General features: G+C 35.8%; 1 protein-coding gene across 1 annotated transcript in view; it reads right to left on the reverse strand.

The window, feature by feature from the left end:
- LOC150092609 (inactive phospholipase C-like protein 1) overlaps positions 1-27524 on the reverse strand; it is a 571653-nt gene that overhangs the window by 161819 nt on the left and 382310 nt on the right. Inside the window, exon 17 of the mRNA XM_090414457.1 lies at positions 98-236. Within this exon, the coding sequence (XP_090270583.1) occupies positions 98-236 (139 nt within the window). The remainder of the gene's footprint in view (positions 1-97; positions 237-27524) is intronic.

A 27524-nucleotide genomic window follows, 5' to 3' on the forward strand; every position in this document is an offset into this window, starting at 1 on the left:
CTTCAAACCCTTGACAGCTGGATTAATCATTACTACACAAGACCAAAATAACTATATCATAAAATGTTTTAGATGAATTATGTGCATGTATACTTACCTTCATTGGATACTGTTCGAGTTCGTACCTCTGCACAATCAGATGGGATACCAAATAACTGAACTATGATATAAGGATCAATGGCACTAGCCTTGGAAGATGCCCCTTTAGGGTGAGGAAGCTGTTGAGCACTTATTAGCTAAAAAAAAATCATAATCTCTTAATAATCAATCATATAATCTCTTTCTTGCAAAAGAAAGAAATAAAGAGCAACAAAAGAGGGATGTGTGATAATGATAAAAGGTAGAAACAAAGGAGAGAAATGTTTGGCAAGTGACATATGAGATGTAAAAAAAAAAAGTGGTGCTACATAAACGCAAAAAGAAATAACAGTGTGAACACTGGGGAGGGGGGGGGGGTACTTAACAAATGGGTGATTAAATGTGTTTTTGGAAGATTTGAAAACTGAAGATGTGAAGATGCAGAAAGAACAAAAGAAACAAATGACTATTAGCAAAAATAAATGGCATGAAAGGAGGTAAGTATTTCAGGGAGAGTATACAAGACTTTTTAAAAAAAGCTAGAGAAAAAGAGAGAATTAAAATTGAAAATCTAATGCCATATTATGACAGAGGGGAGTTGAAAAGAAACATGACTCAATGCATAAAATGATTTTGATGGGAAAAAGGATTTGTATCAATATTATCACAAAAGAATTCCAGTTTATTTAGAACTCAGCCAGTTAGAAAGATTGTTGATCTGTGAGAGAAGTGTGCAAATCAGGAAATGGGGATCTATTAGGTTGGATCATGATAAGCTGAATGTACTAGGATTATGTACATACATTATATGAATTTAGATAATTATGTCAATGGTCAAGAAGTGAGGTATGATTGTTGCACTGTAGGTTACCAAATCAACCACCATCCTTATAGATCAATAGTTTTTTCACCAACACCAGAAGTATCAGGAATAAAGGAGTTTGTGACATTGAACAGTGCAGATTAGTCAAAAACTGATAAAGGATACACTTTGTGGAATAAACTACAAATGCTTGTTCACTCTACCTCCCCTTTTCAGGAGAGAAAGGGTGAACAAGACTTCATTCATTAAAGCTTTGTAAAATGATTATAGTGCCAAAAAAAGATCAACAAATCAATTGTTCCTCGTATCCCTCTCAACATGCTGACTATAGCAATGCTATCATCGTTACTTATATCTGTGGTACCTTGGGTAAAATAGCCAGAACTCTGAAAAAGTATAAGCTCTGCACTGCATTCAAACCTTATCTCAAGCTAGCAACCCTTATCTGCTCTCCCGAGAATTTTCTAGCCCTGGGTCTGTTCCAGCTGTTTACAAAGTTCCTTGTTCCTGCAGCTTATGACATTATGGTCACACTGGAAGATCTGATAACATCTGCCTAGAAGAATATAAAAATTACATCTGCTGCCATAAGTATGGTCAGTCAGATCTAGCTAACTATGCCTTGTATGCCTTGCACAGAATCAAATGGACAACTGCTATGTTCCACAACAACAAATACAATTTTGAAACACTTTTTTTTTTAGAATCAGCAGCAGATTTAAAACAACAACAACAACCTAATCTTAATAAATGTGGTGTATCAAACTTTCCAAGATTTAGGAAACTTTAATTCTTAGGCCTCCTGCTCTACACAGCTAAGGCTAGTCATCACGATCAATAGAGGGTGCTGTTGGCTAGCTCTCTTTAGACTTTCAGTCTTATCATTTCCACTTATTATTTTGTGCAATTTTGTGTGTTTTTGCAATGTTAATATTGTTTCCCAAACAATGTCTTAGTGACTGAGATGAAATATAGAACTGATTAAATGTGTTGTTTAACCATTTACATGCACTGTATTTACAAGGGTGGTCTGAAAAGTTCTCGGCCTAACAATGAAAAAACTAATTTTTAATTTCAAAATTATTTTTATTTTTCAACATGATCTCCCTTAAGACTAATACATTTATTCCAGCAATGCTCCCGGGCCATTATCCCATCCTTGTAGTGGTTCTCAGTAAGATCTGCAAAATACTCCTCTACAGCTGCAATCACCTCTTGATTCGAAAAAAAATGCTGACCAGCGAGAAAGAGTTTTAGCTTTGGGAAAAGATAGAAGTCAGAGGGAGCCAAATCTGGGGAATAGGGTGGATGTTCCAACAATTCATAGTGCAGATCCCTTAATTTTCCCATTGCCAAAACACCTTTGTGGGCAGGTGCATTGTCCTAATGAAAGATGATTTTTACTTCTGCAAATCTGGTCATTTCTCATGAATTTTTTCGACTAGTCTGGTTAAAAGATTGGAATAACATTCCCTGGTTATCATTTTACCCTTTTCAAGATAATTAATAAACAAAATGTCTTTAGCATCCCAAAGCACCGATGCCATGACTTTTCCTGCTGATGGAACTGACTGTCTTCTTTGGCACGGAACAACCGGCTTCTGTCCCACTGTTTTGACTGCTGTTTGGATTCTGGTGTGTAATAATGAATCCAAGTCTCATCCATAGTAATAAATCGATGCACAAAATCAGTTTTATTTTTGTTAAAACACTCCAAGCACTTTTAACAAAGTGCTTTAACATGAAGTGTGGCAACCATCTTGTCCAAAGCTTTTTCATTTGCAATTCTTCATGCAAAATATATCCTACATGTTCTGGGGTGAGTTTCTTGCAGGCTACTCTTTCAAGCATTGACCACAATTCAAAGTCAACAGATTCAGATCGGACTTCCAGACAACCAATCAGATGGTGGTATGTGGTTGGACATATTTGCCTCCAACTACTGTGCGCATGTGGTCCTCGTCTTGTGTGCAGGGGGCTGAGTCCTGTTGGTAGTCCACTGCCTACCATGAAATAGGTTGTTGTTTAGAGCCACACACATACACCACAGGTACTAGCATGGTATCTCGATATACTTTGGTGGAGGTTTTGACCCCTTTCTTGTAGAAATGCAACTTGGATACCCCCTGATATGTCACTCACCCCACCAAACCATCTCTGATGTGGGGGTGATAACTTCTCTGAATCCTGGGTACTACGGCATGTACTGTGCAACCATCTAGGGCATGTATCAATTGTTTTAGTGGTTAAAAGACTCTTCAATGGTGAAAATCTTCTCATATGTGAAGAGGATTTCTCTGTATCTGTTGTTTGTGTACTGTCAGAGAAGTGCCTTTGATTTTATCACCCTCTACTGCATAAGATGTAGTGTTAGAAAGTGTCCAGTAGAAAGATAAGCTCTCACCCCCAGGTCATCAGTTAGTACACATGACATCATTCTCTGAAAAAAAAAATTCATCTCTCAATCACTTTCTCAGTTCTCATAGGATTATGGCAGAGGCATGCCTTCACAGCTCTTACAAGCTGTTGTGTCTTAATGCAAGTATTCTTCTGTATTGTAATAACAGTTAATAGTCAGATACATAAACATTCTACTGATCCTGAGTGTTTTTAGCATGCTGACAATAACAGGTGGCTGCATTCCAACCTTGTGAAGTGCTATTACAGCTACACAGTTCTCATAATCTTGCCACTGCATGTTAACCAATACAGCTTGACAACTCTGTCACTACTGATAGACACACAAATGTTGGCTGCACACAGTGCCACTAATGGAACCAGGCTCACACAATTCTGTGAGCAGTGCAGGGGTGTGCAGAAGTTGTAACAGTATTTAGGGCAAGACTCTGTGTGTGTGTGTGTGTGTGTGTGTGTGTGTGTGTGTGTGTGTGTGTGTGTGTGTGTGTGTGTGTGTGTGTGTGTGTGTGTGTGTGTGTGTGTGTGTGTGTGCGTGTGTAAAAATCTTAAAAAGAACAGAAACATCATTATTTAAATTAAGGGGATATTAAATCCCACATTGTTTTAAAACCAAATAAGAAACTCAAATGAAACTCTCCGATTCCAATCTTTGAGTTTCTTATTTGGTTTTAAAACAATGCGGGATTTAATATCCCCTTAATTTAAATAATGTTTATATCACCGAAATGAAGCCTATTGGCTCTTTATATTTAAGAAACATCATTATTTTACCTTCAGATAAAGGCAATGACAGTCATCCTCAACTCTGACGATTACCACAGTAAAATGCTTCATTTACTTGAAGATAACATTACATATTCAATTCTTCAGGAAGATCCAACAAGGGAACTACAAACCATACAAACAATTTGTTAAAGACTACAAGTGAACTTCCTTACAATATTCACCTTTCTTTATGCTCTCTACATCCTCTTATACCATGCATTTATGAAGTTCCGAAGATCCATAAGGATAACACCCCTCTTTGCCCAATTGTGGAAGAAATTGATTCGTCAACTTATAAGCTTTCTAAACATCTAGCAGAATACCTCAAGTGTTTCTCCAAAAAACACCATAGATTTTGTTTCTTATATCAAAGATATTTCCATCAACGAGAATGATATTATAGCAAGTTTTGACATTATCTCATTATTTACTAATGTCCCTACTGAGGAGGTACTAACATTACTAAAGAACAAATTGTCTAAAAAGATGTTTGCTTTATTAAAGCATTGTATTCAATCTGGCTACTTCAGATATCCCGACTCCATTTACAAACAGAACCAAGGCCTAGCAATGGACAACCCTTTATCTCCGGTTCTAGCAAACATTTTCCTAGAAGATTTTGAAACGAAAGCCATATCGTCCTCCTCATTTGAACCAAAACTGTGGTTACGTTACGTTGATGACATTTTTATCATATGGAGTCACGGGTACACATCTCTCATAGATTTTCTTCATCATCTTGACAACCAACATTCTAATATAAAATTCACTGCCAAACTATATGCAATAACTGCCTTCCGTTCCTGGATGTAATTCTTACATGATGCTCTGATAGATTTAAAATCTCTATATACAGAAAACCCACTCATACTAATAGATATCTGCACTGTCAATCTCATCATTTTCCACCACAAAAGCTCGGAACTATTTCTACCTTAGGACACAGAGCACGCTCTCTTTTAAATGAAACAGATGAACTCCAAAAAGAAATTAATCACCTTTCTCTTATTTTTAAACAAAACGGATATTCTGAAAAAACGATTAAGAAATTTCTTCTGGATCCTCCTAGGCAGTGCACTACAGAAACTACTATTTTAAAAGGTAGCATCTCCATCCCATACATTAGTTCAGTCTCCAATAAATTGGCTAAAGTCCTTAAAAAATACAACATCAGGACATTTTTCACTACTCTTCCTAAAATCTGTTCTCTTATAAGCCATCCGAAGCCTATTCATCCCAACCTAAAATATCCAGGTGTATATAAATTATGATGCAATTGTAATATTCCTTATTTTGGACAGACTAATAAATCTATTGAACTACATATAGAGGAACATAAGAGGGAAATCTCCTATAAAAGATCACATGCAACTGCGTTATCCAGTCATGTTCTTTTCTCAAACAATCCTCATGATGATCTCCAAAGTCACTCAATTTGCTGGGATAGATCTGAAAACATTTTTTACTGCAGTGATGAGTTTGAAAGGAAAATTGTGGAATCCAGGGAAATCCTCCTTAATCCTGAACATTTAAACAACAATTTGAGTTACAACATCCCTGATAGCCATACTGCAGTTGTTCAATACTGGCATTCACGAGAGCCTACAAGCACGCACGCAATAAACAATGGCACGTTGGATAGAACAACTTAAAAAATACAAAGTTTTTTATATGTCAATTATGTATTGCTTTTTTACCTGTGATTCTCAGTTTTTTTTTAGAAACTTCAATTTTTATTATTATTTTCTACCTTTAGTGGATACCTGATGAAGGCTGTAAAAAGCTGAAACTAGTTGTATCATTCTCATTAAAACTTAATATTTTATCTTGGTTTAAAGTCATTAAATCTCTATTTTTAAAATGTATCATAACAACCGAGTCGAAGCTCATAATTATATATATATCTTTTCATACTGAAAATACTATGCATAATCACCATGCATGAGTTTAACCACAGAGCATGAAATCATGATAAACTCTGACAGGAAGCTACCAAGGCATCAGAAACTGCAAGAGAAGGAAGTCATTATGGAGAAAGTTGAATAAAGTGTAAGTGAACCAGATAAATTTGGTGAGAATGAAATGAACGAACATTAAAAAGTTAAAGGAATTTTGAACAAAAATGTAATATAATGTAAAGGCCCTTATAACGGTGCTTCCCTACTCTAGATTTCTCCAGAGCTTGCCAATTGAAAATGACTGTTCTTCTGACAATGCTATGGTCTGTGTAGTAAGGAAGACAAAATTGGATTAAGAATTAGTAGAGAAAGCCAATAGAAATCCTAAAATTCATACAATAAAGTTTGCTAAAATTTGCCAACATTATTCTTCTGATCACAGAAGAATAATGTTAGCAAATGTAAATGGTAGGAAGTCAATAATTAATCCTTTCATGCACATGTTCACTGTGGTGGACGGCTACTATTGGTTTACTTCACAGCTCCATGAGACATGTTTTGTAACCTGTGATGCATGCAGTCCACTCTAGTGGGTTTCCTCTGCACAGTGGCTAAGAATGCAACTTCCACAGTTGTAAATTGCTTTTAATTTGTACTGTGTAGCCAAGATGGCTGACTTGATTGCGGAAATTCATGCATGAGAGGGTTAAGCATAAATAAATGAATTATGGCATGATCATTTTCTCAGGGCATATCTTCAAGTAAAAATAATTTGACAACAAACATGGAGGGAATAGAAGAGAATGAACTGAAGGTACAAATGCCAGTGGTATCAGAAGGAATAGCAGTATATATGTTGATGGAAATTATACTTTTGACTTGGCTGTTTAAATTTGAGGCTAAGTACATGCAAGGCTCCCAAGGAGTGAAATGAAAAGAGTTTAAAAGATAGTAGTAGTTTTGTTGCAGAAAAGAGATTTTGAAACAGTGATTTATATGCTATTTATTTAATATTTGTGTAGTAGTGATTAAGGTCTTAAGAGAAGTTGGTTAGGACCCAAATTCAGGAATAGCTGGATAAGGATACTCTACAGGGCAAGGCAGCATGGGGTTTGAAATTAAGGAGGTCTTGTTTTAGCAATTCCTGAGATAGATAAGGGAAATGGATGGATGGATGTATCATGATCCTGTTCATTTGCTAATGGCCTTCCAAACTTACCATCAACCTTCATATGCATGCCCATCTTCAATGCTATTAATATAAAAACTAATCAGCAGTGGCATAAGCACAGAGCCCTGTGTCAATCCACTAGTTTTTTAATCCAATCTCAGACTCTATATGCTACTTTTTGATACACAATCAGACTATCCTGTTATCCATTTCATTTGCTCCTGTTTATGAACTTCTGTCAAATGTCTTGATGACATGCATCAGGCAGAATGATGCATGAAAGTTACTACATAAACTGGAGAAAATGGGATGGATAAAAGGATAGGTTGAATGATGCATATCAAAAAGTAGCATATAGAGTCTATGAGACAGAGCATAAAACTAGTAGAGTGTTGCAAGGCTCTGTGCTTACACCATTGCTGTTTGGTCTTTATGTTAATGGCACTGCAGATGAGCATGCATGTGAAGGATGATATCAATAAACTGGTGTTATAAGAAAATTATAATGGATACAAGTCCACTGATGTAGTTTGAATTGAAAAATTTGCAGGCTACATATTATGTATGGGACTTCGCTACAAAAAAAAAAGTGAGGAACTTGAAGAGGATTTGGAGTGAATAATGAAATTCTATTGAAATCTGGGAGCACACATAAACATGGAAAAGACAATGAGAAGGATTACTGCAATGTTCAGGAAGATACAAACAAGTAGAGACAATGATATTATTGTTTTCCTTTAGAGATTTCAATAATGTCAGGCCACTGCACTCAAGGAGAAGTATCTGAAATTCAGGAGGAGAGTGAAGAAGGGATAAGGAAGTAGTGGAAAATGGGGACATGGGTACCACGACAATATAATTTCTGTGGCCATGATTAAAGGGACAAATTAGGGAAATGAAGGCCTTCAAATCTGGATAAAGATAGAAAATAAGAATCGACAGAGATGTCAAATTTAGTAGAGCTTTTACATGCAGATGAGGGTGCAATGCCCAACACAAGGGGAGAGAACAGGGAAGTCATACCAAGACAATGAGTAAAAGTAGTTGGCAAAGGTATGAAGACTAATTTCCGTTGGTAGATGTATTATCAGCAAATGATTTTAAGGAGAGGTATGATAAATATAGTACTGATTATTGTGGTTCTCTGAGAAGTTCTTTGACATTATAGAACAATCCAAACAATAATAATAAAAAAAAACATGAAAAATATAAAAACAATACATAGATCAATATTACGCAACTTTTTTTATTTTATCCTAGTGAACTACCGCACTCAGTTTTTTTTTATTATTATTATTATGAAAGCATTCCCAAGTTGAGGGAGAGCCAATTTAGACATTTTTACTTAAACATCTATCATATCTCCCTTTGAACACATTTACCAAAGAAGCACTCAACACCTAATGGCAGCTCATTCTGCACATTCTGCTAATTTAGACATTTTTACTTAAACATCTATCATATCTCCCTTTGAACACATTTACCAAAGAAGCACTCAACACCTAATGGCAGCTCATTCTGCACACTCACCACATGCTAACAAAAGAACCTGGACCTCACACGCTTTCTAACAATACACTCCTAGCCAGCTTCCAGGGTTAACCCTAAGTTTTACCACCACCAAGTGTATATATTGTAAGATTCCCTTACTAACTTATATACATGTTTCTACCATATCCCCTTTCCTGACCACATTCCCTCAGTCTGTTGTCGCATACTCCACATATTCCACAGGTCAATTATCTTGGTTACTTGCTGCTGAATCTTTTAAGCTGTCTCCTCATATCCTTGGAACTCAGATAAACATATCTGCACCCAGTAATCTAGATGTGGTCATATCAAAGCCTTGTGAATTGGGAAAATATCATTGTTTCTACAGGTCTGAGTTCTCTTTAACAGTGCAGTTATCTGATGAGATAACTTAACCACCTTAGCAATGTGACTCCTAAACTAACTCACATTCCACAATAACTCTGAAATCTCAAGCTTCACTGACTACTTCCAAAATGCATAACTTTCCATTTCAATGTCAGTTTTCATTTTCATTTATCCATATAACCAATCTCTTCAAATCAGTCTGCAGAGATTCTGTATCAGCTACATTCCTTATCATTCTTTGTAACTTAGCATCATCAGCAAATAACTGAATATTACACTCAAGACCCATCCCAATATCATTACTATATACATGTTAAATAACAATGAACCAAGTACAGGACCTTAAAGTACACCCACTGATCATCCTACCCATAGACTTAGCACCAGAATACATCCCTTTCTGATCAGCCACTCTTCAATTCATGCAAAAAGTATATTTTGCAAACCTATCCCTTTGAGCAAGTATAACAACTTCCAATGTGGAAGCCTGTCAAATACCTCAGCAAAATCAGAAGTATCATAGTATATCTAATTCTGCTGTCACTCTGTTATAGAACATGAGCAGTTTGCTAAAGCAAGATCTACCTTTAACAAACCAATGCTTGTTCTCTATAGAGAATCACACTGTTGTCTACCCATTTCATCTGCTTTACCCTGCATTCAGAATATTACTGGGTCTTTCTGAAATTATCTTGCTAAAGTGTTCACTTAATAACCAAGTTATTTCTTGTATATCCAACACCTTTATATCATGCACATTCACTAAGATTATTCTTCCTTTTTCTTGCTACATAGCAATAAAATTCTTTTGGATTTCCTTTGGCCCATTGAGCTAAGTCCTTTTCATAATCTGATTTTGTCTTGCTCGCCATAGTTGTCACTTCTCTTCATAGCACTCCAGAGTCTCCTCATTACTCTTCTCACAGTATTTCATTCACAATAGAATTTTAACTACCTTAAAATTCTATTGTGAATGAAATAATGAAATAAGCCTCAAGCTGCCTTCTCAATTTATTATTATTCACCTGGCTTATAATTCCATAAATGCTCTTTCTTAGTCAATGCTCTCAGATACATTGTCACCCCTCCCCCAAAGTTAAAATTCTTTCTCACTAATCAGAAGCTAATGGTCAACTGATTTCTACTGATTCTCACACTATTACTAGATTCAATGTCTTTGTATCATGAGTTCCTCCTATTATTTTAATTACACATTTATCCATCCTCACCATTCTTCACTTATTAGTCCATATTTCCTTCCTAAGCAATTGGCTTTTTATAAACCTTTCTTAATGATAAAGCAATTAATCATCCCATACCTCACTTTGTTATATTTTTGTTGTATCACTGACACAATAATTAGAATCGGAGGAAATACAGTCAAGACAACTAAGGATGTGGGATCAATGTACTATCTGTTAAAATCCTATGTCCTCCAATCAGTTTATCTGTTTTTGCAAGAGGAAAAACATATATGGAGGTACAAGGGAAAAACTTAATTCATGTTCAGTCAAAAAAATAATAAAATAAAATAAATAAAAAATAATCAATCAATTAATTAAAACACTCTTATAAATGTTCCTTGCACCTTAGAGAGAATTTGAACCCAAGTTTTTCACAAACCAATTGATCTGTGCTCTGGAATCACATTTGTATTTTCTAGAACTGAACAATAAAATACGATTTTATTGTTCAATTTTATTTATTCAATCGAAGGTGAGTTAGCCGATCTCATACGGAGGTAGCAGGGTTTTTTCTCCCGGAAACTCGGGTTTTTCATACAGACAAATCGGCCCTTCAGAACACACGCAATTTACAGACATAGAATACTAATTGTGGTGGTAGTGGAGGTAGATGGTGTTGATGGAGATGATTTGTAGTACAGGTTCGGTGTAGTGGTTGAGACAGTTGTAGGTGTCCTCCTGTGATGAGTCTTCGGACTCCTTGGAGGTGTCAGGAATAATAATAATTTTGATGAAGGTAAGCAAGAAAACATAGCTAACAGAGTGTTCTATAGACAGAAAGGCAGGTGAAATACAACAGCCTTAAAAATTATTTATGTAGGTCACAAAGAAGTTATGAGAAATTTAAATTATAACAATGCAGACTGAAAAGAAGAATAAATTCAATGGAAATAATGATAATTGCTTTTATTTTTGAATGATAACTATCTCATAGTGCTTAATGGAAAAAAAAAAGATGCAAGATTAGAAATTTTGGAAGTGACTCATTTATGTCAGCTAAATTATTACAGGGAGACAGGTCACACAAAGTGTGACCTGTCTCCCTGTAATAACATAGCCTACACAGTGCTTCACACACACATACTATTACTTGTAAACCCCTTTCCTCAGGCATGACCTGACAGAGTGTGGCAGGAGGATTGTGTGTGTAGCTTACTAGGAATTCTGTTCACTCATTACTGAAAGTTTCAGGCCTGCATACTATCTGGCAGTTAGTCTGCAATACTACTATTTTTTTATTATTATTGTACCCTTAAAATGGAGATTCTGGAAAGTATATCTGATAGGTTTTTGAATGGTATTACTCACAGTGCATGGAGAAGAGAGGGAGGAGCAATCCAAGAATTCCCCCACCCCCACAAAATTCTGCAGGACAACAATGAAATTCAATCCCGAATCCATCATGTAAGATGATAGTGGTGTTTCACCACATGATGAAAGTCATCTACCACCTAGATCTAGATGACATTCTCTCTAACCAGGAGGGTATCCTTCTGCAGAAGGAATGCATACTGGGTAAGCCAGAGCCCCTTTTATGGAAACAGGCCACACCACAAGAAGGTATTGTTGACAAGTGACCAGTAGAGGCTGTATATTGAGCATTACCTGCCCATTAGTGGCCTGGTCAACCTCAGTTATACCAGAATTATTATTATTTTTAAATAATAATAACGCTAACTACTCAGCCAGCCTGGTTGGCTGAGTAGTTAGCGTATCCTCTCTCCAGCGAACAGGCTGCGGGTTCAAATCCCGCCGTGGGCATGGATGTTTGTTTGTGAAAATACTAGTGGTGGTCAGTGGTAGATGGCATTGTAGATGATGAAGGTAGTTGCAGCTGGTGGAGACGGAGAGTTGTAGAGCAGGTACCCTCTCTCGATGAGTCTTTGGGCTCCCTGGAGGTGTTATGTAATAATAATAATAATAATAATCAATAAATAAATTGTGTATGATTCACAACTGTTAATGTGTATTTACATAGCTTCAAAAGTATCTGGCATTTAATATGAAAAAAAAAAAAAGCTTTCTTTATATGTTTCACTGTAAGGTGCTAGTATGGTGAATTCCTCATATGAAAATATTATGAAGTTGTAAATAAATATGACCTAGGTGAGCTTCCAAAATGTAATTATGTTTAATTATATATTTATAAAAGTTCTTACTAACGTCTCTAAAATCTTCACCACCACCAAAGTACCTACAGTACTTTGATAAACAATTAGCACTTATCAACCATATGTCATCCAAAAGCAACAAAGAACAGTTTAGAAATATCATGAGATTGGCTACACACACACACACACACACACACACTTGAATTTGACTAGTTCAAAATGGGCTATATTATATCATACTAACATTCAAATACATTCTTTGCTAAGATCTCTCAACCAGGTGTATGTAACATGTAAACTGAATGAAGAGAGTGGTACATGAAAATGAGGTTCTGTTGCATACATTTGATGAGATATTGGCATGTATGGTAAGGGAATGTTCAGCGAAATTGGGACTTTTGACATGTTTGTGTAATTAGAGTCTCAGCTCAGGAAAGATATCACAAGAATGAAAACAATGTATGATAGTGCCATTGTACACAAAAACCTACTGTCCTATCAGTGTCTCTGGAGTGGTGGTGAAGATTTTAGAGACGTTAGTAAGAACTTTTATAAATATTTGGATTAACAGATAACTATACTTTTTAAGGAACAGCACGTGTTTACTACCTCATGTTTACTACTAAAGGGTCATATTTTAGCAATTTACTGACATTTTATAACAAGGTTACAGATGAATTGGATAAAGGGAATGGATATACTATGATACTGTAAGACTTTACTAAGGCATTTGCATAAACTGGAGAATATATGATTGGAATATAAGCTATTCACCTGGATATGTGTAAGTGGTTGATGGACAGCTATCAGAAAGTGGTATATGGGATGTGTGAAATCTGAGATTTAAGCAGACTGATGCACCCCAGGGATCAAGTCCTTGGCCCACTGTTGTTGTTGTTGAATCTATACATTACAAAAAAACAGATATGAGCTCACAAGAGATGTTCAAATGTTTGCTGATGATGCAAAGATAGGGTATTCAGAGATGCTATTGATATCCAGCAGTTCCAGAATGATTTGAATAGGCTGGAAATTTAAGCAAATTATAATGGATGTCTATTCAGTGTTAATAAGTGCAAATTTATGCACTTTGGCATGATGAGATTTCCAACACAATATTATATTAGTGGGGTTATGATAAGCTAAGAATCTTGGAGTTATGGTGGATAACTGTAATGTTGAATGAACATCGATAAGGAAGGTCATTTTATCTCTTTACAAGGCCCTGATATGATCAACATCTGGAGTACTGTGCAGAGACTTGGTCTGGATTTGGATGGGGAAAAAGAAGATGTGAAAACGGGAGCAAAGAAGAGTTACAAATATTATATCAGGATTATGGAGTGTAGATTATGACGACAGACTGAGAATATGTGGGGACAGCAGGCACTGGTGAGTAGGAGAAAGAGGGATATAAACTGAAGAAATTTTTCATTATATGGAAGGTGTAGAGAGAACACTGGAATACACGGAAGTTTGTATGCAGTTAAGAAAGGGGTAAAAGCTATATTTTTTTCTTTCGCAGAGCAGTCAGTGAGTGGAACAGTTTGCTTTGTTGAAGTGGTGAGCACACCTAGTATAAATGACTTTAAGATGGCCTCTGTCATCGAGTTCTTGGAGGTCTCAGATAATACCAATTATCTGAGACAGAATAATACCAATACAGTAAGTTTTAAAATATTTCAAATATTTGATACTGTTGATATTTGTGTTATGATACTTATGAGTCTACTGAAAAATTAGACAACCTGCTTTTACACATATTTTGGACAGTCTGAGGGGAAGACCTCCACATAGCCTTGAAAGGAATGCAGAGAACCGATCAGGGCTTCTGATCTAATGTCCAATCCTCACCTTCTCGTGGTGCACCCTGTTGGGTATCTACCTGGATACTGAACGAATGAGGATGGGCTGGCAATTTGGGATTTAGCTGACCAAATTGTAATCTTACTGGTTAAACCAAAATAAAAAATCTTGGTACAACATGACAAAATTTCATGGCGGCTGGGACGTCACCCAGTTAAACAAGGCCCCCGTTGTTTTCGCCAGGGAACCAGGGCAAACAGCGAAAAGTCAGTTACTGGAACAAATCTGAAAACACACCCCAACTCAACATCACCAGAGTTGAAGATCAGTACTATCAACTTAAGAAGCCTGAATGGCAAAAAAAATGGAGCTAGCTGAAGAATTAGATAAGTACCAGATCGACATAATAGGGGTGACTGAAACAAAAAAGACAAAAACTGGTGAGATCTTTCTGAGCAATAAATACAAAATGTTATATTCAGGCAATGACAATCAAGGAAAAGAAGGAGTAGCCATAGTATTCAACACAAAATATGAGGCTAATCTTCTTGAATGGCAGACAGTCTCAAGTAGAGTTATGCGGGCAAATATGAGAATGGGGAATTGGACAATGAGACTTATTTGTGCCTATGGTCCCACAGAAGGTTCTACTAAGGTAGAAGTCGAGGAATTTTTTAATGCTTTAGAAAAAGCAGTTAACACAATGAAAAAGGAAAATTTGGTCCTTGTTGGGGATCTAAATAGCAGAGTAGGAAATGATTGTCAAACATACAAAAATAATTTGGGAAAATTTGGAGAAAAGAGCAAAGCTAATAATAATGGCAAATACATGTTGGATTTCTACTCAGGACATGGACTGGTTATTACTAACACCATGTTCCAACATAAAAATGTGCACAAATTCACATGGAGAGAAGAGGCAAGGAATAAGAAAAGTCACAGTCACTATGCTATTGTTGATAGTGATGTTTTCTCCCTGGTGCAGGACACTAAAGAGTACAGAGAATTTGAAATTGGAAGCGATCACTGTTTAGTCTTGAACAGGATAAAATTGAATTCATATCGAAAAGAATAACATGTAAGAAAGTTTTAAAGCGAATAAAAGTTGAGCAGCTCTCAGATGTGAACTGTAGACTAAAATACACAAAGATTATTGAAGAAAAAATGAAAGAGTTTGAGAACAGGAACCAAATCTTGGAGATTCAGTGGCAAGCCTTGAAGAAAACCCTGATTGATTCAGCCAGAGAAGCATGTGGTGAGGTTGTCTGCAAGGATAGAAAATTCAGAACTCCATGGTGGACACAGGAAGTTAAAGAGGCAGTGAAGGAAAAGAAAAAAGCATATCAAAAGATGCTGGCAAATAAGTCAGTTTGTGCTCTTAGAGAATACAGAGACAAATGTAAGAAAGCTAAACACTGTGTAAAACTAGCTAAACAAATGTCATTGGAGGACTTTGGCAAGAACATAGAAAATAAATATCAAGAAGGTAAGATATTTTGGAGGTTGTTGAAGAAGCTTAGAAATGGAAGAAAGAATGCTCTAAAAGAAGTTAGAGATGATAAAGGTGACATGAAAACAGGAGAAAAAGATATCTTTGAAGTATGGAGGAACTGCTTCGTAAAATTGCTAAATGAAACAAGCAGTGATAGCACAGTGGTAAAAAACACTCAACAGGCATACAGTCAGGAATACATATGCATAGTTGAAGTAGAAAAAGCCATCAAAGGCTTGAAATGTGTAAAGGCGTAGATGATATTCGACCAGAAATGTCGTCCCTCTGTCCAGGCTCGACTTCCCGATGATTGGAATAGAGCTCTAATAGTGCCCATATATAAAAAGGGAAATAAAACTGAATGTGAGAATTACAGAGGTATTTCCCTGAGTATTCCTTGCAAGATTTATGCAAGTATACTTGAGAAACGGTTGAGACTGTCAGTAGCAGATCTTTGCTTTACGACAAATAGTTGAGAAAGCATGGGAATATAACAACGATCTGTATTTTTAAATTTTGTCAATTTGGAAAAGGCATATGACAAGGCGTCAAGAGAGAATCTAGTCAATACGCTACAGTTCATCATCATCAAATTCCTGCCATGTACCCTCAAGGTGTGTACAGGATATGATAGTACTACATGAAAAATTTACATCATTACTAACTTCCTATCTACAAGTTTCCTCCAAATCAGTCTATTACTTGTCAAGACTCCAATATTATCATTATCAGATCTTATATTTCTATCGTCTAAGGCACATTGTACTGTATCAATCCACCTATATCTTGGTCTTCCTCTGGGTCATTTTCCTGCCAACCTGGGAAACACTTGTTTTGCTAATCTTTCCTCACCCATTCTGTTTAAGTGACAATACCACCTAAGATTAGCTCTGCTAACGCATTCCTGGATGCCGACAATGTCAAGTTCTTTCCTAATATCCTTGTTTTTAATATGATATTGCAATTGATGCCATCTGTTCACGCCTCTAATCTTTTTCAGGACTCTCATATCTGCGGTCTCTAGTCTTTGGTCAAGTGTTTTACTTCTGACCCAGCTCTCAGATCTATAAGTTAAAACTGCTTTGAACACTGTCTTGTATACAGTTAATTTAGTGTTCCAACTAATTTCGCTCTTATTCCATATGAATTTATTCAATTGACTTCCTACCATATCAGCTTTGTTGATTCTGTTGTCTATTTCCATACTGAATTTACCATCTTCACTAAAAATTGTGCCTAAGTAGCTGAAATGTTTTACCTGTTCCACAGGTTCCCCGTTCACAACACAGTTGACATTTTCAACAATTCTACCTATTTTCATTGTCTTTGTCTTTTTAATGCTGACCTTCATACCATATCTATTACAACAGTTATTCAATTTAGTCAGGGAATCTTGCAAACTTGTAGTGGATTTATTCAGAAGTATAACATCATCCGCACAAAGCAAAGAGCTGACATTAACATCTCCAATTCTGATATCATGTTTAATACCACTTTCCTTCATAATGTGATCCATATAAATAATGAATAATAGAGGAGATAAGGTACATCCTTGTCTCAGACCAGATTTAACATTAAACCATCTTCCTGTACATCCTTCAATTCTAACTGCCGACTTACAACTCAAATACATAAGTATTGCTTGATATAATGTCCCATTGACACCATATAACTGTAGTACATGTCAGGTATTTGGTGATGATGATGATACTTTAAGTTCAGGAAAAAAAAAAAGAATATATATCACCATATAATATAAAATAAATAAATGAAATAAAATAAAAATCACATAATCTTCATAATTTTAAGGTCCTATCAGAGTTATCAAAAATTACGATAACGTAGTGGTCCATCAACCAAATTATTTCAATTAACTGACAAAGATGGACAAATAAATGGGGGATCTCGGTTTAATGGTGTATAGTAAGTGGCCAGTTTATTAATGATATCAATCTAACAATGTGGCAGATGAACCACTATGTGCCTTTGGAATAGTTTCCGCATGCTAGGATATAAACTCCACAAGGTTCTGGCAAAACCCATGGGAAGCATGAATGCCTATATTTCCATTAGATTTTCTGGCAGCGGATGCTCACCATGAATATTTTGTTTTCTTTTCCTTCATGGTATATATAATGATCACAAATCATTATAAAAATTATGGAAAACAACTACCTTGTTAGTGTAAAACTTCAGTTTAATAGAAACCAAAATAATCACTCAACGTTTCAACCTTCACATTAAGGTCATCATCTGGAGTATACACATATATTATTATTATTATTATATGGGTATCACAAGGTCAAAGCTGTATAACTGAGAGGAGACCTCCACATAGCCTTTAATGGAATGCGGAGAACCGACCAGGGCTTCTGACCTAATGTCCAATCCTCACCTTCTCGTGGTGCACCCTGTTGGGTATCTACTTGGATACTGAACGGACGAGGATGGGCTGGCAATTTGGGATTTAGCCGACCAAATTGTATTCTTATTGGTTAAACCAAAATATAGAATGATGGTACAACATGACAAAATTTCATGCCGGCTGGGGCGTCGCCCGGTTATACAAGGCCCCCGTTGTTTTCGCCAGGGAACCAGGGCGAACAGCGAAAAGTCAGCTACTGGAACAAATCTGAAAATAAACCCCAACTCAACATCACCAGAGTTAAAGATCGGTACTATCAACGTAAGAAGCCTGAATGGCAAAGAAATGGAGCTAGCTGAGGAATTAGATAAGTACCAGATCGACATAATAGGGGTGACTGAAACAAAAAAGATCAAAACTGGTGAGATCTTTCTGAGCAATAAATACAAAATGTTATATTCAGGCAATGACAATCAAGGAAAAGAAGGAGTAGCCATAGTATTCAACACAAAATACGAGGCTAATCTTCTTGAATGGCAGTCAGTCTCAAGTAGAGTAATGTGGGCAAATATGAGAATGGGGAACTGGACAATGAGACTTATTTGTGCCTATGGTCCCACAGAAGGTTCTACTAAGGTAGAAGTGGAGGAATTTTTTGAGGCTTTAGAAAAAGCAACTGACACAATGAAAAATGAAAAGTTGGTCCTTGTTGGAGATCTAAATAGCTGAGTAGGAAATGATTGTCAGACATACAAAAATATTTTGGGAAAATTTGGAGAAAAGAGCAAAGCTAATAATAATGGCAAATATCTATTGGATTTCTGCTCAGGACATGGACTGGTTATTACTAACACCATGTTCCTACATAAAAATGTGCACAAATTCACATGGAGAGAAGAGGCTAGGAATAAGAAAAGTCTCATTGATTATGTTATTGTTGATAGTGATGTTTTCTCCCTGGTGCAGGACACTAGAGTGTACAGAGGATTTGAAATTGGAAGTGATCACTATTTAGTCTTGAGCAGGATAAAATTGAATTTCATATTGAAAAGAATAACATGTAAGAAAGTTTTAAAGCGAATAAAAGTTGAGCAGCTCTCAGATGTGAACTGTAGACTAAAATACACAAAGATTATTGAAGAAAAAATGAAAGAGTTTGAGAACAGGAATCAAACCTTGGAGATTCAGTGGCAAACTATGAAGAAAACATTGATTGATTCTGCCAGAGAGGCATGTGGTGAGGTTATCTGTAAGGATAAAAAAATCAGAACTCCCTGGTGGACACAGGAAGTTAAAGAGGCAGTGAAGGAAAAGAAGAAAGCATACCAAAAGTTCCTGTCAAATAAGTCAGCTTGTGCTCTTAGAGAATATAGAGACAAATGCAAGAATGCTAAACACTGTGTAAAACTAGCTAAACAAAAGTCATGGGAGGACTTTGGCAAGAATATAGAAAATAAATATCAAGAAGGTGGCAAAATATTCTGGAGGTTGTTGAAGAAGCTTAAGAATGGAGGAAAGAGTGCTGTAAAAGGAATTAGAGATGATAAAGGTGACATGAAAACGGAAGAAAAAGATATCCTTGAAGTATGGAGTAATTACTTTGAAAAACTGCTAAATGAAACAAGCAGTGATGACAGCAGAGTGGTAAAAAACACTGACCAGGCATGCAGTCAGGAATACATATCCATACTAGAAGTAGAAAAAGCCATCAAAGGCTTGAAATGTGGAAAGGCAGCAGGAGTAGATGATATTCGACCAGAAATGCTGAAGTATGGTGGTATAAGTGTCGTACGGTGGCTGCACTGCATAGTTCAGAAAGCCTGGACAGAGGGACGAATTCCCGATGATTGGAGTAGAGCTCTCATAGTACCCATATATAAAAAGGGAAATAAAATTGCATGTGAGAATTACAGAGGTATTTCCCGACTGAGTGTTCCTGGCAAGATCTATGCAAATATACTTGAGAAATGGTTGAGAAGAATTGTGGAAGAAAAGCTTGTTGAAGAACAAGCTGGATTCAGGCCAAATAGAGGCTGTCAGGATCAGATCTTCACTTTACGACAAATAGTCGAGAAAGCATGGGAATATAACAAAGATCTGTATTTAAGTTTTGTCCATTTGGAAAAGGCATATGACAAGGTGCCAAGAGTTAAGCTATTCAATATGCTGCAGTTATATGGTGTCAATGGGGCATTATATCAAGCAATACTTAGTCTTTATTTGAGTTGTGAGTCAGCAGTTAGAATTGAAGGAAGTACAGGAAGATGGTTTAATGTTAAATCTGGTGTGAGACAAGGATGTACATTATCCCCTCTGTTATTCATTATCTATATGGATCACATTATGAAGGAAAGTGGTATTAAACCTGATATCAAAATTGGAGATGTTAATGTCAGCTCTTTGCTTTATGCGGATGATGTTATACTTCTAAATAAATCTGCTACAAGTCTGCAAGATTCTCTGACTAAATTGAATAGCTGTTGTAATAGATATGGTATGAAGGTCAGCAATAAAAAGACAAAGACAATGAAAATAGGCAGAATCATTGAAAATGTCAACTGTGTTGTGAATGGAGAACCTGTGGAACAAGTAAAACATTTCAGCGATTTAACCACGATTTTTACTGAAGATGGTAAATTAAATATAGAAATAGACAACAGAATCAGCAAAGCTGGTATGGTGGGAAGTCAATTGAATAAATTCATATGGAATAAGAGAGAAATCAGTCGGAACACTAAATTAGCTGTGTACAAGACAGTGTTCAAACCAGTTTTAACTTATGGATCTGAGAGCTGGGTCAGAAGTAAAACACTTGACCAATGACTAGAGACCACGGATATGAGAGTCCTGAGAAAGATTATAGGCATGAACAGATGGCATCAATGGCAATATCATATTAAAAACGAGGATATTAGGAAAGAACTTGACATTGTCAGCATCCAGGAATGCGTTAGCAGAGCTAATCTCAGATGGTATGGTCACTTAAATAGAATGGGAGAGGAAAGATTAGCAAAACAAGTGTTCTCTGCCAGGTTGGCAGCAAAACGACCCAGAGGAAGACCAAGATATAGGTGGATTGATACGGTACAAAATGCTTTAGACGATAGAAATATAAGATCTGATAATGTTGGAGTCTTGACAAGTAACAGACTGATTTGGAGGAAAATTGTAGATAGGAAATTAAAAATGATGTAATTTTTTTCATGTAGTACTATCATATCCTGTACACCCCTTGAGGGTATATGGCAGGAATTTGATGATGATGATGGGTATCTCAATGAAGTCAGAAGACTCATCACAGGAGACTCAAAATATATATACAAAATATATACAAAGAAACAAGTTGCACTACAATCTACATGGTATACTAAAGTTACATAGATTTTTTCAACTGTTAAAACTATTGGTCTGAACTCTGGTTTTAATGGTTGACCAAATCAATGTAACTTTAGTATACCATGTAGATTGTATTACAGCTTGTTTCTTTGTATATGTGTTATCCTTTGAGAAGTGTTTGCCAAACTGTGTTAGTAATAGCAATGATATCCAGGTAAGAGGCACTATTCAACCCCTGCTGTGCTTATCAAATTGCCAAAGGAATGTCAGGAAAAGATACACTTCCAGACCATCATTCTGGGTATATGGATTTATGTTGATGTTACTATAATTTTATCTTTCCATCTGCACGAAATAACAGGAAGTGGAATTTGTCACTCCCATGTGACTTTTCTCCAGCACTCTAGGTAAATGTTGATGTTATTTCATCAACTTATCTCAGCGTGATATCCTTGATGAATGACTGCTGCATTCAGATACTCGCTACCAGTCTCTGATTGTATTTTACAGTCATTTGATTAACTTCAGCATATCTTTTGGACCATACAATTCTATCAATCCTTTCTCTGCATGCCTAATACTGACTTTTTTTAATCACATTATTCTGAATATATTTAAGATATCACTGCATGTGACCATCCCATTACAGCACAAGTTTTAAATACCCTTACTGGGTCATTATCTTTACAAATTATCACTTTACATACTTAAACACACAAACAAACACACACCTATCTCCTGGAGGAAATATATTTATTCATAACCAGTGCCTGCTATAAGTTGTTAGTCATTTATTAGTCTGAATTTATAATAAGCAATAATTTGAGGTGCAGATTCTATTTAATATGAGAATGTCTCTGTTTTGGCCAATGAGTGCATGTGTTTATATACTTTGAGATTCAAAGGTGGAAGGCAGACTACAATACTGTAGGAAGTGTGGATAACGAAGCTACAGAAATCAGAAGCTAGAAACTTTGAGGGTAAATGGACAAGTCAATGATTTTCAAAGTGTATGCTGTAAAGACAGTGAAGACAATACAGATTTGTTGCTTCCCTTTGAGAATACTGATAAGAAGAGACAAAGAAATGGCATCTATAAGCATTATTATAATACATGGATAGACTGTACTTATACTGCTGTGTACAAATTCTGATTTTCAGGACTTTAGGAAGATGAAAACTCTACAAAGGGTTTGGAAACTAATAACACAATTAATGTGGTGTGCCAGCTTTTACAAAAACAGAAAATATACATGATGTGCAAAGCTGATATAACATATATGTGATCCAAACATTGTATAAGTTATTATGAAAGCTTAACAGTGGAAAAATGTCAGAGGAAAAATGGGGAGCACTTCCATTTTTGCATGAGAATGGTAAGTGATTTGAATGTGTTGTCAAAGAAAGTGAGAGATAAATGAAAACACAGACTGTGAATAAATATATTATTATTATGTGACACCTCCATGGAGTCAAAAGACTCATCGAGGGAGGACACCTACTCTATAACTCTCTGTCTCCACCACTCAGTCCACCAACTACAGTGTACCACATCATCTATACAAATGCCATCTATTGTCCACCACCACCACCACTAGTATTTTCACAGACAATCACAAACATCAATGCCTATAGTGGGATTTGAGCCCACAACCTTTTGGCTGGAGAGCAAATACACTAACCACTCATTCAAAAGAACAATCCTTCATATAGAAGGAAGTGGAGAAATCTGCATATGAAATGGTTTTTCATTTTGCCTCACCCAAGAAAATAGTTTTTTTTTCTTTTTGTTGCGGGAGAAGTATTTTAAAAGAGAGGTATCACTTGTAGTACCATAAGGGGATCTGTTTTGGGACCATTATTATTTGACTTGTATACAACGGTGTGCTTGAGCTGGCTCATACAAACTTATGCAAGCTAATTGTTAATTTTTGAAGAATTTTGTGAGCTGGTTATTAATCTGGCAATAACTATAACTGCACAGCAGAACAAACCCCAATCCACAAAGTTAGTGGCATTTGGATGATAAGCTTGTATACAATGACACAGAAAATCCAACAGAGTACACTTATTTTGGCACCTTTGTGCTATCTTTCTTCTGCCACTTTCCCTATGCAGTGGTCTGGGTAGGGATTATCTCCACTAGTAATTTTACAGAAATATGATTTTTATAATTTCTTTCAGACTAACAATGGGCAGACCCTTATCTCCTCCATCCTCTGATCTCTTCATGGAGAATTTTGAAAAGGGTTTTTCTAGCTCAAAGTACTTTGAAACCAGCTGCTTGGTGAAGACATGTCAATGATATCTTCATTATTTGGAAATATCTACCAAATCCTCCAAAATCTACTACTATTTCTTCATTCTCTTAACTCTTTTAAGCAATTATTACAATTGAACTAGAAAAGAATGCTAAATATTGATTCCTGGATGTCCTCATCATTAAGACACCTGACAATGGTGTCATTCTAGGAGTGATCATAAGCCTACTCACATGGGATGCCATCTTCATGCTTCATCTTGAATATCAACTTAAGACAGAACTTCAAGTTCTCTTGGATTTATTTGTTCTGAATGGTTATTCCAAAAAAAATTTTGATTTCAAACTGTCCCTTTCTCCATAACCAAATTGTTGAGTATAAAGACTGGATCATCATTCCATACACTGGTAATCTATCCATTAGGATTTCTACTTTCAAAGACCATAATACCAGAGCAATTTTCAAGCCAATACAAACCATTTGCAGCCTCCTCAGATCTTCAAGGACAACACACCTTTTTATAAATAGATGGGAGTACATGGAATACCATATTCATGTTGTCTGACCTACACAGGGAAGACAAGCTGTGGATTTGAGGTGGAAAAAAAGGTGTGAAAATTGTGTGAGCACAATTAGAATAACACTATAAATATATTTAGAATATATATATATATATAGACTATATAAAGAAATGTTTATGCCTGACAGTTACATATTCTCCAGTCTCTTCTATTTTGCAGAAGCGAAAGAACTTACCAGGAAGGTTTGCAAAAATTGGCTAGCTCACCTTCATTAAAAAAAAAAAAACCTACTAGATGAGATTCAAATTCAGCTCATTCTGAAAAATAACGAATCTCAAATTATGAGTTAAATGACTATATGGAAATAAAAATAGCATGGGTTGCTTAAAGGTCAAAACTAGATAACTGGGAATAAATATCATATAGTGTTTAACATTTAAAGTGTCCATATCTTCACCATCATGTGATGTGACCTATTAGGAGGTATCATATCTAGATACTGAATGAAGAGGGATAGGCTGGTAATTTAGGGTTTAACCAACCAAATTATATTCTGTACTGCTTTGAACCAATAAACAAAATAATGGTGCCACATGGGGGAAATATCATGATAGCCAGGGTGTAGTCCAGTAAAACAGTAAAAAGTCAGCTAGTGGAAGGAACTCAGAATCACTGTCAACATCAATTTAAGAAGTATCAACAGAAAAAAATAAAAATCCAACTGGCAGAAGAATGACAGAAGTACCAGGTCAACAAAATTTGCATTACTGAGAGAAAGAAGACCAAACCAATTGAGATTCTACTAAATAATAAATATAAAATGTTACATCCAGGCAATAGTGATCAGGGAAGGGAAAGATTAGCTATAACATTCAATGAAAATATGAAGACTTTTTTTTTTTTTTTGATTGGTAAGCAATTTCAAGGAGTGACATGGATGCATTTCAAATTGGCAGTTGGATAACAAACCTTATTAACACACGCCTATGGTCTGAAAGTTCTAATTCCAAAAAAATAAATGTTTCAGGGAAAATTGGATTTCTGTCCAGGGGCACAGACTAGTCACCATTTTCCCACTTGTTATACTAGAAATTAAAGATGCCAAGAAGTTATATTCTTGGTTTCATCCTTTGTTCACATGTAAGCAAACAGTTTGCATGTGAAGTCACACCAAGACTGGCTAATTGTATATAGAGGCTAATGACTTCACATCAATTGCCTTAGTATCCAATAATCCAATGTACACTTGGATAAAGGATGACAGCAAGAATATAACTCCTTGGCCTCTTTAATTTACGGCATAATCTTTAGAGGTACCTGTGGCATAGCATATTTATTAATAGAACATGCTAGACGCCTCGATTTTGCAGTTATACCTAAACGCATTCCGTATCTTGATTTTTTTTACATAATATAGAACATAATCTGTCAGGACTTTCTAGCGAAGAAGCTAACAAACTACGATTTGAAGTTGCGACTTCTCTTTTTAAAAGAGAATTACCTCCATGTAACCTATCCAATGCTGAAATCAATGGGCTAACTTCTTTAAGAAAAAAATAAAGATTTATCTATTTCAAAAGCCGATAAGGGAAAAGCTGTTGTGATCATGGATAAGACTGACTATGAGAGAAAAGTATCCAGCCTTTTAGAAGATACCTCCACTTACCAAGAAATCAGTCATAATCCTACAAATTCACAAATTAAACAATTAAATAAGTTACTTGATGAAGTTATCGGTTGGGATCCTAATTACGTGGATAAACTACGTACTTGTTTTGGAAGAACTCCTCGCTTATATGGGTTCCCAAAAACACATAAAGAAGGCTATCCAGTAAGACCTATCATGAATTGTATTGATTCGCCTACTTATCGAATTGCAAAAGTCTTATCACGTTCCTTAACTGCTCTTACTGAACACTTCAGATCGTATAAAAAATTCGACAGATTTTCTTGAGAAAATCAAGGATATTCAAATCAAAGAGTCTGAGTTATTAGTCAGTTTTGATATTGTTTCTCTTTTTACCAATATCCCACTAGCTGACACGGCTGAATTACTATATGAGGATTACCCTCCAGATATTGCAAAGATTTTCAAATTTGTTATCCACTCAGGTTATTTCAGTTGGAAAAACAAGATCTACAAACAAGTTGAAGGTACTACCATGGGTAGCCCTCTATCTCTGCCTTTGGCAAACTATTTTTTGAAACATTTCGAAGATACTATGTTTTCATCCATTCATCCTCAACTTTCTCTTTGGTTTCGTTATGTCGATGATGTTTTTGCTATTTGGCCACATTCTGAAGAACTTTACACATTTCCACAACAGATAAATAGCCTTCACCCACGTATTCAATTCACCATGGAAAAAGAAAATTCTGGTCAAGAAAAATGGAGGATGTCCAAGAAAATTCTTGGACATCCTCCTTACACGTACATCTTCTGGTACTTTATCTACATGTGTTTATCGAAAACCTACATTTACTGGCATTCATCAAAAGTTTGCTCATCACACATCTCAAAAAGTTGGCATTATCAAATCCTTAATTAATAGAGCACATAAAGTGTGCTCCTCTCCAGTAATCTTACAACATGAACTTTCCACTATAAAAAAAAAGTTAATAGAATCAAATGGTTACTACCCCAATCAAATCCAGCAGATAATTGAGTCCTATGTTCCAAAACCTCAGGTTTCTTCAACAGACTGCAGAGTTCCAATCCCTTAGGCATCTCAAAACCGATAAGAGAATTTTGAAGAAGTATCATCTGATTCCCACATATATTCCTATCAACAAAATATCTTCTTTATTGCCATCTATTTATTCACACGGTATTTGGCTGGCGTTTACCAAATACTGTGTGAATGCAATGTATCTTATTTTGGACAAACAGGCCGTTCTGTGGAAAAAAGAATTAAGGAACATCAATATTATATTGAATACATGAAACCTCATAAGTCTGGTCTAGCACAACACAGCATCAACATCACTCATAATATCCAGTGGGATAAAACTCTTCTCCTCCATAGATTCAGGTTCAAATATGAACGCCTTTTTAAAGAAAGTTGTGAAGCTATTTTACATCAGCCGAATTTAAATCGAAATGCTGTCTCTCTCTCTCTCTCTCTCTCAAAAATCTGGGAGACTTTTATTTTATGCAACCAGCAATAAAAATTAATTATCTTTAAAGGATTATTTAATTAATATGTAATAATTATTCTCCTAGCATGCAGCAACAATTCTATGTGGTGATCCACCAACTGTTCTGTACTTTGTATTCCATTCTTTTAACTGTTTGTATGACACTGAAGATGTACTGTAAATTTCAGTACGAAATATTTGTACCTTTATTAATTAAAA

This window comes from Typopeltis vanoorti, chromosome 25 (genome assembly GCF_054136105.1).
Source record: "Typopeltis vanoorti isolate ZY-2024b chromosome 25, IOZ_Tvanoo_1.0, whole genome shotgun sequence".
NCBI classification, from domain to species: Eukaryota; Metazoa; Arthropoda; class Arachnida; order Uropygi; family Thelyphonidae; genus Typopeltis; species Typopeltis vanoorti.